Below are 20,059 nucleotides of genomic sequence, written 5' to 3'. Positions count from 1 at the left end.
ACTTAACAACAGAAAGGCTCGGCGATCGACATCCAGATGTCTTTCCAGTTTTGGACTGGTGCCAAGTTAGAACAAATCTAGACCACTCGAGGCTCTAATATAACTGAATACTGTTCAAAACGGCGTTAAGCCAATTAACCCAAATCACAGTGTCTTTTTTCTGTCCGTTTTGTCATCGCCGAAGATGCAAAGTTAAATTTAAACTTACATCCTACAATGAAACAGATCGCTTCATATAAATCATAAGATCAATTGGACCTTGTTGAAAAGAAAAGGAAAAAATGGATCACAGCTATCACGGAATCGCAAATGACAGTGCAGCGGATGTAGGACAGACCAATTGTATCGACTCATGCAACCACCATTCGTGCATTCTGGACCCGGAACAGCCGGCAAAGTGTATCTGCAGTTACCTCCCTTGCTAAATATGGGAACGTCAGCCATGTAAACAATGGCGGACAGTGGTGATTTTGAGGAACCAAATGCAGGGTAAGGTTATTGTCACAGAATATTATTTTGTAATCATGCGCCAAAGGCTTGTAAAAAATGATTAGCAATTTGCCGAGCGTGACTGGAATGTCCCTCTGTCGATTGTAAATAAAACCGGTGACGCTTCGTTACCGCAGGATGAAGATTGCTGCACCTGTCACATGTTCCGTGTATACGCCTAGCGATACTAGGCTATTCCTCGCTAATTATTTACGCGATCTGTGTTCGTTTCGCAATAGGAATATGGTGTTATTTTTCAAACAACATCTGCCATATCAATCACATATCCACATCAAAATAACCGAAATGATCGTTTAAACCCAGATTAGTGTCGTCATGACTGATCCGGCCTGTACCTATTTATGATGTAAATGCGATGCAGATCTCATCAACAGGCAACTCGAGAAATAATTTTTGACCCAGCTCACAAGCAGGCTAAAGGAGACGATACCATTAAATTCGGAAAAAATACACCTCCTACATGATTGTTTTACCTGAAATAAATCGTAGATGTTTTAACTAAAATTAGCCTATTGGACATGGCCAGTAACAAGACAGACAGCTCTATTTTCTGTTTCTAAGAGAAGCCCAGCTACAAGTTAGAATTACTTTTGCTCATTGTTTTTTATGGAAACATCAATAAACTTAGGTAAGAGGTGAACTTATGTCAAATTAAAGTTTTCAGATTCACAATAAATTTACTGCTTCTGAGTAATATGCTTAGCCAGGTACCAACGTGATCATATTTACAGGGATGTGGTGATTTCGTAAACACGTCCTACTTGTAGACACAAAACTTACAGTGAATTTGTAGAAAAACTGGGAGTGAATTCATAGACTCATTTTGTTGTACAGGAGATTACCATACAATTGTTTTGATAGGAGATTAGAGCTTCTGCATCGATCTCTATCAAATATGATTGGCAGAACTGGTACTGTAAATCGTGAAATTAGTGCGCCTCCAAAAGAATGTGACTGCCGGCCCCTTGGCAAAAATGCAACTCAATATGAAGGCAACACCCCTTCCTCTCAAGCATCAGTGGATATATCTAAAGCAAATGTCCTCTGTCAGGTTTACAGAAGAATCCTCACATTAATCCAATTACACACTGAATAGCACTGCTAATTAGCGCTGAGTAGAGTACTTCCGCTAAAACAATATATGCGCGCTGGCAAAGACACCGCGTTGCGGGGGTGGCGTCTGCCTGGACTTGCAGGTGTGATCACTGATGACATGAGTGAGTAGAACTCTAGTCTTGACCCCAGCAGTGACAATTCAAAGGATGTAATCAGTGTTTGAATGACATTGTTTATATACTTGTTACAAGTGCTGCTCAACAAACAGTGGTGTGGAATACATAGTTGTTTGTTTTCAGCGTATGTCTAAGTTGGTATTTCTGCTATCCAAAATGTCTTATTGTTGATATAAATGTGATGTTTAATAATGTGAGCAAAGACCACTCACATTTTTCGCATTCAATTCAGGCTCGCTTTAATTTCAAAATTAACAGTATATCGTCAAGATCATATGATTCAGAAACTTGGTTTTCATGTCAGCATGCACCTGTTGCAAGTTAAATGCCGGAATATTTGCTGATCTTCCTTTCAATATTTCAGTTCCTCAAACAAAACATTCAAAGTGCGTGCACTGAGTTGAACAGGATGCATGATTCAGAAATGTGTTTAGTACTCTGACATCAAACATGTCGGTGCAATATCCGTATTCGACTTTATAAGCGCCCAGGGCACTCTCAAAATTACAAATAGTTGGCTCTCATTAGAATATTATTTAAAAGATATTTAGTTAAAAGATAAATTTCGTGGTTGATGCTGACAGCCTGAAATATATATACATATGCAAGAGATATATTTTTCCAAAATTTAATTGCCCATAATTAAGTGTGCATATAACACACGACTTTGTATTATATGCGAATAAATAAGTCATGTGTACATTGATCAATCGGAAGCGGTGCTAGTTGGGATTGTTCACTAGCCAATATCTTAGCAAATAGCGCTGTGGGCGCTTATTAGAGCGGGGCGCTTATTACGTTGAATACGGTAATATAGTCTTTGTTCGTCATTATGTGGTATGAAGTCGAAAAATTGTTCATTATCCAACATTTACAGTGGTAGAAACTAACATTTTTAGTCCACTAGTCCTTGTAATGATAACATAATTTAGCAAAACCCTTAAAAATGACACATTTGTACTAGTCCTTATGATACCTTAACTATTGGGTAGTTTGGCAAGGACGAGTGCCAATTTCTAACGTTGATTTACTTAGTAGGGCTGGGATGATTCCAAATTGCGACCTGGGTACTCGACCCCCTTTTCCAATCCGTACCAGTGTAGCCACTGTAGGTATCAAGAGTTGGGTGTATAATGTCCGATTAAGAATTATTTTACCGGAGCCCTGGCAAATGCTGTTTACATTCACACATAAAACGATAAGATCATGCATACACTTAAGTCAGCTGAAATTATATCTTTACTCAAACATATGAAAGTCAGAAACAGTTTGTGCAGAGTCAGAAAGAAATGCAAACCAAAGCGACTTTTATTGTTATTGTATTTAACAATATATCACTTGACTAACTACGGGTCCGGGTAGTACTGTGGGAACCTGGGTCCTACTTAGTTAGTACCCACCCTATCTGTGTACCAAGTTTGTTTTTTTTAAATATTTTTTTATTCAATTCAGTGTATCATATTACAGAGTGATACATTGAGTAACACGTCTTATGGTATACTTATTAGGTATAGGTTACATACCTATTCAGCAGACAGCAAGTTTAAGTTGGCTACAGGTGTACAACAATGTTTACAGACTACATTTGCCATGCCCCGTGTACCAAGTTACCCATCCCAGCCCTATTACTTAGTGCTACCTATGAGGACCAGGGTTACAGTGTTTGGTCCTCAGTAACGTGTGATGTTTGCAAGAGACGTCCCTTAGCTGTGTCAGGATCTGCTGATTTCCAACCACTGTGATCCTCGATGTGTCCCTTAGCTGTGTCAGGATCTGCTGATTTCCAACTGCTGTGATCCTCGGTGTGTCCCTTAGCTGTGTCAGGATCTGCTGATTTCCAACTACTGTGATCCTCGGTGTATCCCTTAGCCTTGTCAGGATCTGCTGATTTCCAACTGCTGTGATCATCGGTGTGTCCCTTAGCTGTGTCAGGATCTGCTGATTTCCAACTACTGTGATCCTCGGTTTGTCCCTTAGCTGTGACAGGATCTGCTGATTTCCATCTGCTATGATCCCAGGTGTGTCCCTTACCTGTGCCAGGATCTGCTGATTTCCAACTACTGTGATCCTCGATGTGTCCCTTAGCTGTGTCAGGATCTGCTGATTTCCAACTACTGTGATCATCGGTGTGTCCCTTAGCTGTGTCAGGATCTGCTGATTTCCAACTACTGTGATCCTCGGTGTGTCCCTTAGCTGTGTCAGGATCTGCTGATTTCCAACTACTGTGATCCTCGGTGTGTCCCTTAGCTGTGTCAGGATCTGCTGATTTCCAACTACTGTGATCCTCAGTGTGTCCCTTAGCTGTGACAGGATCTGCTGATTTCCAACTACTGTGATCCTCGGTGTGTCCCTTAGCTGTGTCAGGATCTGCTGATTTCCAGCTACTGTGATCCTCAGTGTGTCCCTTAGCTGTGACAGGATCTGCTGATTTCCAACTACTGTGATCCTCGGTGTGTCCCTTAGCTGTGTCAGGATCTGCTGATATACAACTACTGTGATCCTTGGTGTGTCCCTTAGCTGTGTCAGGATCTGCTGATTTCCAACTACTGTGATCCTCGGTGTGTCCCTTAGCTGTGACAGGATCTGCTGATATCCAACTACTGTGATCCTCGGTCTGTCCCTTAGCTGTGACAGGATCTGCTGATATCCAACTACTGTGATCCTCGGTGTGTCCCTTAGCTGTGACAGGATCTGCTGATATCCAACTACTATGATCCTCGGTGTGTCCCTTAGCTGTGTCAAGATCTGCTGATTTCCAACTACTGTGATCCTCGGTGTGTCAGCTATGACTTTGATCCCACTAACCATGCAAACAGACTTTGTAATGGACTTTGACCTGTGAGGACAACTGCTATTGTCATTACCTAGGTTAATGTGTAATGTGTTAATGTGTGCGTTCCGACAGCTGTACATTTAACATATTCATAATTATACTGTTTGGTCATTTACGGAAGCAATATTTTCTTTAAGATGTATTTTGCTTACAGGAACTCAGTGTTACCATGGTTACCTCATGAATCAGGGAGGGGGCACGGGTGGCCCAATCGTCTATGCTGTGCAGAGTTGCGTCTCTTGGGCACACTAGAAACCTATGATTGTGGGTTCGAATCCTGGTTCGCCCCGATTATGTTTCTAGGTTTGTCAGCATCATACCCGTGCTCTTGGGTTTCACCAAAGTGGTAAACGTCCGAGACCTGCATCACTTCCGGCTTTCCTCCCACATTAAGCTGACACGCCGTGATATGACTGTAATAATGTTAAAAGCGGTGATAAACCCAACTCACTCACTCACTCATGAATCAAGGGTGTCATGAATCAAAGCACTACACAAAAGTTTATGAACAGAAATATTTGGGACAACTGTACTAATAAACAAGCTAACTTATTGGAAAAATTACACTTAGATGCTCTTAGAACCATATGTGGCGCTCTCTGGGGTACGAGTCATCAGAAGATTTACAATGAAACAAATTGTAGGTCATTAAAAGACAGAAGATACGATTTAAAACTGGTAATGTTTTACAAAATGAATAACCATTTATCCCCAGAATATCTATGTAGGCTTATTCCTAATACAGTTTTAGAAAACACAAATTATGACTTAAGGGAAAAAAAGTTATCTTCAAACATTGAGGTGTAAAACAAAAGCTTATGCAGATTCATTTATACCAGCTATAACACAACTTTGGAATATGTTACCAGAAAACCTAACGGGGGCAGAGACCGTTAAACAATTTAAGAATTTGCTTCACGTAAAGGGAGATAATGGTATACACTGGGATTTAAATTATGGAAGCAGATTATGCCAAATCATTCACAGTCGCCTCAGGCTTGGCTGCATCGATCTTAACGCAGATCAGTAGAACATCGTTGATACAAAAACTTGTTCCTGTGGATATCATACCAAGGATGCTCTACACTTCTTTTTTGTGTGTACAAATTACTGTGCTCTTCGAAATGAAATGTATTTTTACCAACATGGTTATTCTTTTCAAACAGTGCTATGTTGAAATTTGGATTTGAGTAAGGAAGAGCAAATGCTAATATTAGATTCTATTCAACACTTTATATTAAAAACTGGCAGATTTTCAGTTAAATGATTGTTTAAAATAAACTGCAAATAGATTTATTATATATACACATCTAGCTTGGCATGTACAATGTATTTGTTACATCTAACCTTCATTGATGTATTTATTGTTATATGTCCTATGTGTAATGGAGTGGTATTAACATAAGTGCTTCGCTTGTTTACCAATCCATTTTCACACTTTTGTGAAAATAAATATGTTTAAACCATAAATATGCTTCCTTATTTTAATAAGACTTCCTAAGTTACCTGGTTCAGACAGGTTAAATGAATAATAAGATGAATAAGGCCAAAAAAAGAATTCTTGTTTCACATGCGACCCAAATGTTTTGGTCAAAGTGGGAAACAGTTGTCAAGAAATCCCATGTTAAACAGCTGGGAAAAAACGGATGTTTCCATGTATTGTCATTGCTGTAGCGATTGTGACCTACGAGTTCATGAAACATTGCAACCACCATCAGTACTAAACTAGCCGTCTTTATTAAACATTGTAGAAGAAATAGTAAGTAAAAAGAATAACTGTATCTACCCACCCATACCTGTTGTCTGGAACAAGTAGTTTTTTATTGTTTGGTTACAGAGTCTGATCACAAGCTTGATTCAGTGTCCATGACACAAGATAAACTACTGTTAACGCGAGCGTGAATTCAATGCAAAAAATGTGAGTGGTCTTTGTTTGCATTAATGAAACTTCACATTTATGTCTACAAAATGACTATCCACAATAAGACGACCTCATTTCACGCTTTGGATAGCGGAAATACTAACATGAAAATGAATATATACGCAAACACGGTTTATTTAGCAGTTGTTGTAACCAGTACATAATATTGTCATTCAAAGAGTAAGAATTACACAATGGGCATCCGGTGAGTTATCATTGCTGGGGTCAAGAGTTCTACCCACTTGTGTCAAACTAGGCATCATTAATCAATCCAAGCAGTGAACTGTTGTTGGTTCAATTATTTTATTGCCTTTGAACTTCCTTAATGCCTGTCAACAGAATAAACATATAAAATGTGTGTTGTGTTTAGGTAAACACTGTTTATTGTTATTACGGAGTACTTTACTCAGTGATAATAAGCAGTGCTATTTGCTGTTTAGATTAAGGTAAGGATATGTTATATTCCACTGGGGATGGGGTGGGGGAGTCTCATTGATTTTGAGTCGCATTTTAGGCGTGCGGCCAGCAATCGTATTAAATTGGAGACACATTGATTTCAAGATTTACAGTATATATTTAATAAAAAGAAAATGCCTGTTGCCTGACCAGTTAAAGTGGCTGAGAATTTGATGATTTATTTTGTATTCCTAATCATGCTAATACATGTTTTAGGCACAGTAGATTTGCGAAAGAAGTGGTTCGGAATAAATATTTTCAGATGCAGTAATTTGCTAAATCATGATCTAACCTCTGATACCTCTGATTTGATACCTCTGGCAGACCAGTCAGAATGCAGGATTATAATGTTATGGTGTAATTAGGTACATTGGCATAACAATCTGTAAAACCTGTAAGGACAGATCTGGCCTGACACTGAGTAACAATATGCTATGTGTAGCAACTGATCACTTCACGTTGGCTCTGGATGACAGTCTGTTCTGGAGAAGACCTACGTAATGCTGATACTGTTGTAACTTCAGATCGACTCACCATGAGCTGCTGATTGGACTGAAGTCAACAATCGAGGGCCTGCTGGCAACCCACACCACCAATGTCTGGAACACATATGGGGGTCTGAACCGCGTCTGTAGCCACGTCAACCAGATCCTCAGACACCGAATCCGACCAGCGCAGGTAGGTTCGACAGGTTTAGATTTAACAACAGATTTGTATGTAGCCAGCAGGGCTTGCTCCTTTTAAAAGTTACTGGCCCTTCTCCAAAACTAGCCTACAATTAACTGGTGGAGGCCGTGAAGTGGCCGAACCTGAAGTCACGTAGCCACCTACAGGGCTCTGACATAGTCATGATTCCTCAACCCTAAAATGCTTTTTCTGCTCTCTAAGGTTAAATCTTGCCTTCCATTTGCCTCATTCTGTGGTGATTTATGAGCAAATGAAGATGTTAAGTTAAATATTTAAAAACACTATTCATCTAGTCCCTGCAAACTGGTGTCGTGTGGGTTCGAGAGCTCTATAGGACTCAAAAATACCACGATACTTCCACAAGAAAGTGTGATGGCAAATGATCGTGATGTAACTGTCATCTTGGAGTTTGACAAGGTTTGCGGAATGCCCGTTTATAATTTCAAAATAAGTTGCCAATTTGCTAATCGAATACACAGGGTTACTTCACAATATTTTGATGATACGCAAAAGTTTTATTTTTGTAGCTTATCTGTAATGTTCATTGCGTATTTGATACGCTTGGAGTTTTTTACTGCGTATTTCTGTATTTCTGATGCGTATTTTACTCAGATACGCAGCTCATCTGGAGCTCTGTACACAACATTTACAAAATGGTGTCCGGTTGTCATGCTACCAAGATCATCGACATTTATCTTTCTTTGAGGTAACCATTCACGTGACGTCATCCCCTTACTTTCTCATCAAGCAGTGTCCAGTTAAAAAAATTAAACATACACGGAAAAGGGGTGTAATTTAGACTAGCCAGACAGGCCATCTACTTTACGTTTCAGCAAACCCTTTGTAATTTTAACTGACCATGGTTCAACGGGCCAGCAGTTATATCGTCCCTGGATACGACTTGACATGCTCAAGAACTCCAGATAATCTGCGTATTTGTGGCTGTATGTGACCCGTGTAGATCTGGGGTAGAATAGGTCTTCAGCAACCCATGCTTGCCGTAAAAGGCGACTAACAGGTTCAGATGGTCATGCTTGCTGTCTTGGTTGATGAATGTCATCATATCCCAATTGCATGGGTAAATGCTCATGATATCAATCACTGAATTGTCTGGTCCAGACTCGATTGTTTACAGACCGCCGTCTTATAGCTGGAATATTGCTGAGTGAGGCATTAAACAACAAACACACACGCCTATCTGAACATCTCAATTGCCTGAAATGTCAAAACGACTATCAACAAAAGCGAGATGAAACTATTGTTTCTAAATTGTGTTTGTTTCATTAGCACCTGTAGGTGTGTCAGTTGCATCAGAGCATCACATAGTGCAGTGTGATGAAGTCGTCCGAGCTGCTGGACCCGTGCCAGTATCTGTATCACTAAACTTGCTGGCCCCCAGCCAGTATCTGTATCAGTAATAACTTGCTGGCCCATGCCATGTCAGTCACCAGGCCCAGACTTGATGTTTTACAGGCCATTGTACACCTATCAGTCACCAGGCCCAGACTTGATGTTTTACAGGCCATTGTACACCTATCAGTCTACAGGCCCAGACTTGATGTTTTACAGGCCATTGTACACCTATCAGTCACCAGGCCCAGACTTGATGTTTTACAGGCCATTGTACACCTATCAGTCACCAGGCCCAGACTTGATGTTTTACAGGCCATTGTACACCTATCAGTCTCCAGGCCCAGACTTGATGTTTTACAGGCCATTGAACACCTAAAAGTCAACAGGCCCAGACTTGATGTTTTACAGGCCATTGTACACCTATCAGTCACCAGGCCCAGACTTGATGTTTTACAGGCCATTGTACACCTATCAGTCACCAGGCCCAGACTTGATGTTTTACAGGCCATTGTACACCTAAAAGTCACCAGGCCCAGACTTGATGTTTTACAGGCCATTGTACACCTAAAAGTCACCAGGCCCAGACTTGATGTTTTACAGGCCATTGTACACCTATCACTGATTCAGTCACCAGGCCCAGACTTGATGTTTTACAGGCCATTGTACACCTATCACTGATTCAGTCACCAGGCCCAGACTTGATGTTTTACAGGCCATTGTACACCTATCACTGATTCTGTCACCAGGCCCAGACTTGATGTTTTACAGGCCATTGTACACCTATCACTGATTCAGTCACCAGGCCCAGACTTGATGTTTTACAGGCCATTGTACACCTATCACTGATTCAGTCACCAGGCCCAGACTTGATGTTTTACAGGCCATTGTACACCTATCACTGATTCAGTCTCCAGGCCCAGACTTGATGTTTTACAGGCCATTGTACACCTATCAGTTACCAGGCCCAGACTTGATGTTTTACAGGCCATTGTACACCTATCACTGATTCAGTCACCAGGCCCAGACTTGATGTTTTACAGGCCATTGTACACCTATCACTGATTCAGTCTCCAGGCCCAGACTTGATGTTTTACAGGCCATTGTACACCTATCAGTTACCAGGCCCAGACTTGATGTTTTACAGGCCATTGTACACCTATCACTGATTCAGTCACCAGGCCCAGACTTGATGTTTTACAGGCCATTGTACACCTATCACTGATTCAGTCTCCAGGCCCAGACTTGATGTTTTACAGGCCATTGTACACCTATCAGTTACCAGGCCCAGACTTGATGTTTTACAGGCCTATTCACTTGTCTTCGAAGTTTGTAGTGAGGCTGTTTTCCCTTTCCGTTAGTTATTATTTTCAAACTGGACAGTAGTATTTCATTATCATTTTTTTGTCAAATTGATCTCTACCGTCGATGAAAACAAGCCCTTGTTGTTTTGACTTTTTCTTCTTCTGAATTTTCTATTTTTAAGGTTGTTGGATCCTAAATTGATGATGTAAGGGCTAAATTTATGATATAAGGAATTAATTGATGATGTTGTCCTATCAGGATGATGATAGTAGGCCTTAGTTGATGATATAAGGCCTTAATTGATGATGTAGTCCCAACTTGATGATAATAGGCTTAAATTGATCTTGTAAGGCCCAAATTGATCTTGTAAGGCCCAAATTGATCTTGTAATGCCCGAATTTATAATGTAAGACGTAATTTTTTATGCTTGTGTTACAGAGCCACTTTCCCAGTGACTCCGACTTCTGGGACTTTGTGCAAGGACTGAAATGGCTGAGTCCAGTCCTGGCACCGAGCATCGAGCGGCTCAACAAGCTGTCTCAGACCTGCGAGGACTCAGGGAAGGGGATCAGGTGGCTGCGAGACAGTCTCCATGATCACATGTTGTCTGCACAGCTGGAGGTGCTTGTCAAGAATACCAATCATCTGCACAACTTCTACTATGGTGAGTATACCCAACTGTGCGTCTGTCCTAGCTCTGAGGCACCGCCTGTGTGGTCTAGTGCATACAGAGACGATATTAGTGATGTTAATCAATGGATTGTCTGGTCCAGACTCACTTCTACTATGGTGAGTTTACCCAACTGTGTGTCTGTCCTAGCTCTGAGAGACCGCCTGTGTGGTCTAGTGCATACAGAGATGATATTAATGATATTAATCACACACCTCTGTGAGATCCAGGGTAGAATCGGTCTTCAGCAACTCATGCTTGCCGTAAATGGCGACTATGCTTGTCGTAAGAGACGACTAACAAGATCATTTGGTCAGGGTCGCTGACCTGGTTGATGTATGTCATCGTATCCCAATTGCATGGATGGATGCTCATGATGTCAGTCACTGGATTGTCTGGTCCAAACTCGATTATTTACAGACCGCCGTCACATAGCTGGAATATGGCTGAGTGCGGCATTCAACAAACAAACAAACAAACAAACAAACAAACAAACAAACAAACAAACACTAATGTTCCTGATGGACAACGTCTCTAAACATGTTCTCTCTCAGCAGTCTGCCTGTCAGAGAGATTTTATGACACTTCATGTGGTTTGATTTGGTGAATATGCATTTCTGGTAAGATTGATTATCTCCCATTCTCGGAGACTGAGCAAAAAATAGACAAACATACCTGGCCATGTGTGACAAATGGTTTCACAAAACATCGCCAGGCTATAGACATGGTTCAGCATCTGTTCACACACTTGGAAAGGCCTTGCATTGGAATCTGCCTTCAACAGGTGTTGTACCTCTTCCAACTGCCTGGAACTTCACAATAGGGATGTCATTGATTATATTTAGTATCACTACATCGACTCAGAGGGATCACAATATACAGGGTTTTACGACAAACAATTGTGCAGTCTGCACACACGTAGATAATGGACACAGCAAAAAATATACTGCGTACCTAGGGATGGTCAATATTTAATATTCATTGTACCTACATCGATTAAAGAGCAGTTCTGGGTGTCTGTTCTGTCATCCATCAATCATGACCACTGATTATTGATTCTCTCCAGGCTCTAAGTAATGATCTAAACATACAGACGCTACACCATTTCATTACTTTACAGGACCTTCATACTGTCAGCAAGGACCCTTGAAATTAATTATTTTGTAAGTGAAGGTAAAACCTTGAATAATTATGGATATATCGATAATTATGTAATATTGAATAATTAATAAGGTGAATTGTTCTGTATGTTTATACTGCAATAGAAACTGAATGTTTTAGTCCACTAGTCCTTTAATGTTATAATGATAACATATAACAAAACCCTTAAAAAGGACAAATTTCTACTAGACCATTGACTATTGGGCAGTTTGGCAAGTCTGTAGGACTAATGCCAATTTCTAACGTTGACTCGCAATTATATTCTAAATATGAACTCTTATCTTGTATGAAATTGAATTTTCTGCCTTACATTAAATCTTAACCATGGTAATCTTATTAAATGTAAATGTTTCTGTGGCAGTGAATTACAAATTCAGTATTGATCTTCAGAACTTAGTGTCGATGCAGTATTGACATTACTATTGATGATACACTGATATCTCTAAATACGAGAATGGGACTTCGTGACTGTAATCATTTTTTTCATTTCACCATTTGAACGAAATTTGTTCACATCCACTCATTCTCTGAAAATTTATTTGACCTGTTGTTTATAGTTTTAATAAAATGATCCCTTTATGGTGCTAGAAACTAACAGTTTTAGCCCACTGGGCCTCATAATGATAACATAAACTCTTAAAAAGGGCAAATTTCTACTAGTCCTTAGGATACCGCAACTATTAGGCAGTTTGACAAGGACTATAGGACTAGTGCCAATTGCTAACGCTGATTTATCAATTTTCTAAGCACCTTAGGTGCTTATAGGTGCTATAATGGCAAATACTGTAACTATCACAGAGTGACCCAACTTGGGTGGGTTATTTCAGCTTTTTGGAACTTCATGGGAAACTATGTGGACTGTTTTTGCATAGCAAAGGAATAATGATGTTCGTTTGTCAACACATCTTGTGTAGAGTTTGTCTGTTGAACTATATCCTATCAAACTCAGGATCCCTTACTAGAACTTCCGATCTTCTTATACCCCTGTTCTCTGCTTGTAGAACTGCTCACTGCTTGTAGCCTATGAAGCTTGAGAAGATCTAATGTGCTTTGTAAGTGTGGAACTCAATCACGTGTACGGATGTGCAACAAAATATTTTCCTTGTTGTCATCTGGACACACAGGAAAGAAGTGACTAGATTCCCGCCTTGCGCATGCGCAGTGGCGCCTCTGGCAAGGGATAGGGTTTCCCTCACAACTATGGATATGTTGGCAGTGTAGTGGACGTCTGTTGAAAATTTATAAAAATTTATAGTGTGGTTCTCAGCATAAACAGGAATTTATGGCACTGATGTGATAGAGGTGGTATTCTTAGAATTATTCACAATGATAACTATTGTTTGATGTTTGATTGTCAACATATCTTGTGTAGAGTTTGTCTGTTGAACTATATCCTATCAAACTCAGGATCCCTTGTTGCTAACATGTGGAGATAACCAACGGGATAACATTTAGTTTTGGTAGATTATCTCCCTTGTATTGTGACCGTTCTTGTTGATAAGCAAAGTTTTGTTTGTTTGTTGTTTAACACCACACTCAGCAATATTCCAGCTATATGACAATGGTCTGTAAATAATCGAGTCTGGACCAGACCATCCAGTGACTGATCTCATGAGCATCGATCCACGCAATTGGGATACAATGACATGCGCCAACCAAGTCAGTGAGCCTGACCACCCGATCCCGTTAGTCGCCTCTTACGACAAGCACAGTCGCCTTTTTCGGCAAGCATGGGTTGCTGAAGACCTATTCTACACCGGATCTTCTAGGGGTCTGGACCCCAAACCCCTACCCCCTTTTGAAAACCAAATGTAGTATGTTGTTGACAGTAATAATATCTGAGAGAGGTTTTTGATATTTTAGTCCCCTCTCTTTTAAAAACTCTGGATCCGCCCTTGGAGAGCTATGTTAAAATATGTGACAAATTCTATAAATTCAGAAAAAGAGACTAAATGAAACATACCAGAACAAAATAATGTTTTGTAAATTTAAGGATGTGGGGTTGAGAATCAACTGAAATTCTCGCTTGCTGGTAGGGAGGAAGTGAGTTTAGTTTCTGAAGCTTTTGACGTTATTCCATCCCTACCAAAGCAGGCGACATCAGTGATCAGTTTTACACACTGTACCTTTTTGGAATTGAACATGTTATTCAGGGAAAGAACCTCAACCACAGAGCTACCTAACCACCCTTTCATATTGTCGGGGCGGTGGGGTAGCCCAGTGGTTTTAGTGTTCGCCGAAGACCCGGGTTCGATTCCCCACATGGGTACAATATGTGAAGCCCATTTCTGTTTTCCCCTGCTGTGATAGGGATGGAATAAGGCTAAAAGTGGCGTAAACCAAACTCACTCACTCTGTTGTATTGTCAGCTGGTCTGTATCAACATATCAACACTGAATCAACAGAGCTTGATAAAGAAAGTCAAATTCAGTCTAGCATTAAGTGCAGAACTGATAAGATATTTTGAAAATAGATGTGAAAAATTGATGTTTGTTCTGGGTTCTTTAGTACAGTATTGTGTATCAGCTGTTGGGTTGTCAATATCATTATGTCTATTACTGAGTCAGCTGATCTAGTAGGGAATAACATTCACAGCGACACTGTCACGGTTATTTGGAATTAAATACATGTCTTGTGTGATGGTATGACTCGTAATGGCACAGCTGGTGTGAGATACGTGTAGCAGGGATGCTGCTTTGTTTCATGCTTGCATCGTCCTTGATGCAGATTGTAATGTCAGATGCAGTCTAATGTACATGTATAATGTTAGGTTATGGTGTAAAATATATAAATCATGCATATGTTATAATGAGTCAAAGTGTTCATTGGTGATTGGTTTTGAAAATATTTGTACCAGCAGGTATTTTGACAAAAGCAGGTAGACAGCATCTGGTGTTTATTGTTTGTTTGTTTGTTTGTTTGTTTGTTGTTTAACACCGCACTCAGCAATATTCCAGCTATGTGACAGCGGTCTGTTAATAAACGAGTCTGGACCAGACAATCCAGTGATTGATTTCAGGAGCATCGATCCATGCAACTGGGATCCTGTTAGTCGCCTCTTAAGACAAGCGTAGTGGCCATTTACCGCAAGCATGGGTTGCTAAATACTCTTTCTACCTTGGATCTTCGCGGGTTGCATTATGTGTAACCTACTGGTTTAATTTCTTATTGTTGTGTCCTTAATAGTTTCGAACATTTTGTAATATTGTTATGATTCTGATTTTGGTAAGCACTAGAGCTTCTGTTCTCTGTGCAAATTTCGACCTTTGGGCACACCAGAAACCTGTGATCTTAGGTTTGAGTCCAAGTTCGTCCCGATTATGTTTCTAGGTTTGTCAGCACCACGCCACGCTCTTGGGTTTTCAAGTGGTAAATGTGGCATTTGTCTATAGTCAAGATTAGCTATGTGACATGTCAGTCAGATGCAAAGTGTTCCTATTTATAACTGTTATCTCATAGTGACTACTTCACCTGCTTGTAACAAAGCCGTGTACAACTGCCTCAAGCTCTGATAGTGTGGGAGGCTTACATCTAGGGCAGTGAAAAGAAGATAAGGTGAATATATAGATCAAGTGATATTTGGTGGTCAGTCATGTGCGACCGTGGTGACCTCACACTCTGTAGTGGCGCAGGTGTGTTTGTATTTATGTTCTATCATGTGCGACCGTGGTGACCTCACACCCTTTAGAAGCGCAGGTGTGTTTGTATTTGTGGTCTATCATGTGCGACCATGGTGACCTCTGAGTTCACCCTGTAGAGGTGAAGGTGTGTTTGTATTTGTGTTCTATCAAGTGCGACTGTGGTGACCTCTGAGTTCACCCAGTAGAGGTGAAGGTGTGTTTGTATTTGTGTTCTATCATGTGCGACCATGGTGACCTCACACCCTGTAGAGGCGCAGGTGTGTTTGTATTTGTGTTCTATCATGTGCGACCGTGGTGACCTCAGACCCTGTAGAGGGGCAGGTGTGTTTGTATTTGTGTTCTATCATGTGCGACCATGGTGACATCAGACCCTGTAGAGGCGCAGGTGTGTTTGTATTTGTGTTCTATCATGTGCGACCATGGTGACCTCATGCCCTGTAGAGGCGCAGGTGTGTTTGTATTTGTGTTCTATCATGTGCAATCGTGGTGACCTCAGACCCTGTAGAGGCGCAGGTATGTTTGTATTTGTGTTCTATCATGTGCGACCGTGGTGACCTCAGACCCTGTAGAGGTGCAGGTGTGTTTGTATTTGTGTTCTATCATGTGCGACCGTGGTGACCTCACACCCTGTAGAGGCGCAGGTGTGTTTGTATTTGTGTTCTATCATGTGCGACCATGGTGACCTCAGACCCTGTAGAGGTGCAGGTGTGTTTGTATTTGTGTTCTATCATGTGCGACCATGGTGACCTCATACCCTGTAGAGGTGCAGGTGTGTTTGTATTTGTGTTCTATCATGTGCGACCATGGTGACCTCACACCCTGTAGAGGTGCAGGTGTGTTTGTATTTGTGTTCTATCATGTTCGACCATGGTGACCTCACACCCTGTAGAGGCGCAGGTGTGTTTGTATTTGTGTTCTATCATGTGCGACCATGGTGACCTCAGACCCTGTAGAGGCGCAGGTGTGTTTGTATTTGTGTTCTATCATGTGCGACCATGGTGACCTCACACTATGTAGAGGCGCAGGTGTGTTTGTATTTGTGTTCTATCATGTGCGACTGTGATGACATCTGAGTTCACCCTGTAGAGGTGAAGGTGTGTTTGTATTTGTGACAAACCCATTCAGCTGATGAAATGCCTTGTTTCCACTCCTGCCACATGCAGGGGAACATGTATAACAAGCATGAAATACTCCTATCATATATCACATGTCCGGTTGTGAGCACGGCAAGGAATATTGTACGGTTTTCAAGATCTGCTCCGGAAATGAGCATAACCACCATTTTCAGTCTAAGTCAAAGTCGTTGCTATGGAAACTTTAAAAATAAATTTAAAAAAAATCCCAAATGATCAAAAGTCACCAGTTTACCACTAGACCTATCTATGTGCCAAGTTTGGTGAAGAAATATGTATGGTTTTCAAGGTCTGCTCCGGAAAGGAGCACTAATGCGATTTTCAGTATAATTCAAAGTCATTGCCATGGAAACTCAAAAAAAATAATTTTTTAAAAAATCCCAAACTATCAAGAGGCACCAGTTCACTACTTGACCTATCTCTCTGTCAAGTTTGTTTAAGATATCTCTCATTGTTTGTGAGTTCTGCTCCGGAAAACAAAATGTGATGGATGCACCCATTCCTATATCCCCCTTCCACTTTGTGGTGGGGGATAATAATCTTGTCACTAGCCATCAGGGCTATCTCCAGTGAATAATGACTGGCCCTTCAGCACTCAGACCAGGGCCAGAACAAAACCCTTTCAGCTGGCCTTCTTAGTTCACATACACAGAACTCCAGATAAGCTGTGTATCTGCGTAAAATACGCATCAGAAATGCAGAAATACGCAGTAAAATAAAATCCAAGCTTATCAAATATGCAACGAACATTGCAGATAAGCTACAAAAATAAAACTTGAGCGTATCATCAAAATGTTGTGAAGTACCCCTGCGTATTCGATTAGCAAATCAGTAACTTATTTTGAAATTATAAACGGGCATTCTGTCAACCTTGCCAAACTCCACGATGACAGTTACATCACGATCATTTGCCATCACACTTTCTTGTGGAAGTATCGTGGTATTTTTGAGTCCTATAAAGCTCTCGAACCCACACAACACCAGTTTGCAGGGACTAGATGAATAGTGTTTTTAAATATTTAACTTAAATACCTACATGTGTAAAAACAAGTGGGTAACAGAAATTGGAATACCCAGATAGAATTACTGCTACCCAATGATTTTAAAATGCATGGGTAAAATACCCACAACACCAAAAGCTTATCCGGAGCTCTGCATACAATTTTAAGTTACCACAACAGAAAAAAGTACATATTCATAAACATCTGTTACTAAAGGGAGGTGATATCAGGTGTTAAAAATAATAATGATCAACTCTGTTCATGAGGGGTAAAGTTTGACTTGACACAGAGGCCTGTTACTTTGAACCAAAACTAGCCCTTCCTTGTTGTAACTGACCTTGGCCAATGGACCTGAGGCTAAACTGCCCCTGGGTCACCTGTATACACAGGTATAGCTGTAGAGTACATGAGCTGTGATGTGTTGTCAGCTTATGTCACAGCACTGCGTGAGGCGTGACCAGTCAGGTTCATGTTGGGGCCCTGTGATGGTCTACAGATGGTGTAGACACCCACAATGTGACTACAGCCCTGTGACGGTCTACAGATGGTGTTGACACCCAAAATGTGACTACAGCCTTAATTTGCGACCTGGCAGGTGAGTGGCTCTTGAACGTGATCCTCCTGCTGGCTTCATTCAGTTGATATCTGAGCTGAAACAGTTTTGAGAAAATCATTATCACAATAATTGGTTTTGAAAAACAATTACAGGGAATGTTTTGGTGCATATGGAATGTGAAAACAATGAACGTAATGTTACAAAGGCTTAAGGGTAGACCTAGCGTTAGAAACTGACAGTTTTTGTCCACTAGTCCTTATAATGATAACACATAGCAAAGCCTTTAAAATAGCCAATTTCTACTAGTCCTTATGATACCTTTACTATTGGGCAGTTTGGCAAGGACTACAGGACTAGTGCCAGTTTCTACTTGTCCATAGGATACCTTTACTATTGGGCAGTTTGGCAAGGACTACAGGACTAGTGCCAGTTTCTGCCTGTCCTTAGGATACCTTTACTATTGGGCAGTTTGGCAAGGACTACAGAACTAGTGCCAGTTTCTACTTGTCCATAGGATACCTTTACTATTGGGCAGTTTGGCAAGGACTACAGGACTAGTGCCAGTTTCTGCTTGTCCTTAGGATACCTTTACTATTGGGCAGTTTGGCAAGGACTACAGAACTAGTGCCAGTTTCTACTAGTCCATAGGATACCTTTACTATTGGGCAGTTTGGCAAGGACTACAGAACTAGTGCCAGTTTCTACTTGTCCATAGGATACCTTTACTATTGGGCAGTTTGGCAAGGACTACAGGACTAGTGCCAGTTTCTGCTTGTCCTTAGGATACCTTTACTATTGGGCAGTTTGGCAAGGACTACAGAACTAGTGCCAGTTTCTACTAGTCCATAGGATACCTTTACTATTGGGCAGTTTGGCAAGGACTACAGAACTAGTGCCAGTTTCTACTTGTCCATAGGATACCTTTACTATTGGGCAGTTTGGCAAGGACTACAGGACTAGTGCCAGTTTCTGCTTGTCCTTAGGATACCTTTACTATTGGGCAGTTTGGCAAGGACTACAGAACTAGTGCCAGTTTCTACTAGTCCATAGGATACCTTTACTATTGGGCAGTTTGGCAAGGACTACAGGACTAGTGCCAGTTTCTACTTGTCCATAGGATACCTTTACTATTGGGCAGTTTGGCAAGGACTACAGGACTAGTGCCAGTTTTTAACACTGCTACCAACAACTATTAAGGGATACTGTTTTAGCTGTAAATGTTTTAAATCCATGTCATATTAGTTTAGAATTTAAGATTTAATTAAACAGTTTCAAAAGAAACTCAAGTACGTGAGACTATGAGAATTATATTTGGACCTAAGAAGGCTGTAGTTTCATAGTGTGGGCTGGAATAATTGACTGCTCCTTGTCAAGTTTTTTTGGATCAAACTGATGGTAGATAATTAGAAGTTGCCATGGTTACTGGGTGTTAAAAGTCAAGACCTGATGAAATGTGACAGGCTGGTTCACGGCCCATCTGTATATTATATATTTTATTTTCTGTGGTCACAAACACGTTGCAATGTGTCTGTGGTATTATAAGATTCTTAATTTTTTTCAAATTTTCATCTCAGGAAGTAAAATGCAACTTAAAGTTTTTAAA

At 40.7% G+C, this 20,059-nt stretch overlaps 1 protein-coding gene across 1 annotated transcript in view; it reads left to right on the top strand.

Annotated features, from left to right (window-relative positions):
• The first annotated feature begins 429 nt into the window (after nucleotides 1–429).
• LOC139447596 (run domain Beclin-1-interacting and cysteine-rich domain-containing protein-like) overlaps nucleotides 430–20,059 on the top strand; it is a 74,635-nt gene continuing 55,005 nt past the window's right edge. The window contains exons 1-3 of the mRNA XM_071229002.1: nucleotides 430–489; nucleotides 7,477–7,630; nucleotides 10,733–10,958. Coding sequence (XP_071085103.1) covers nucleotides 452–489; nucleotides 7,477–7,630; nucleotides 10,733–10,958 — 418 coding nt within the window. The 5' untranslated portion in view covers nucleotides 430–451. The remainder of the gene's footprint in view (nucleotides 490–7,476; nucleotides 7,631–10,732; nucleotides 10,959–20,059) is intronic.

Source organism: Haliotis cracherodii, unplaced genomic scaffold (genome assembly GCF_022045235.1).
Source record: "Haliotis cracherodii isolate W230 unplaced genomic scaffold, xgHalCrac1.p SCAF_7, whole genome shotgun sequence".
NCBI lineage: Eukaryota > Metazoa > Mollusca > Gastropoda > Lepetellida > Haliotidae > Haliotis > Haliotis cracherodii.
This window is presented reverse-complemented; position numbering and strand designations above follow the sequence as displayed.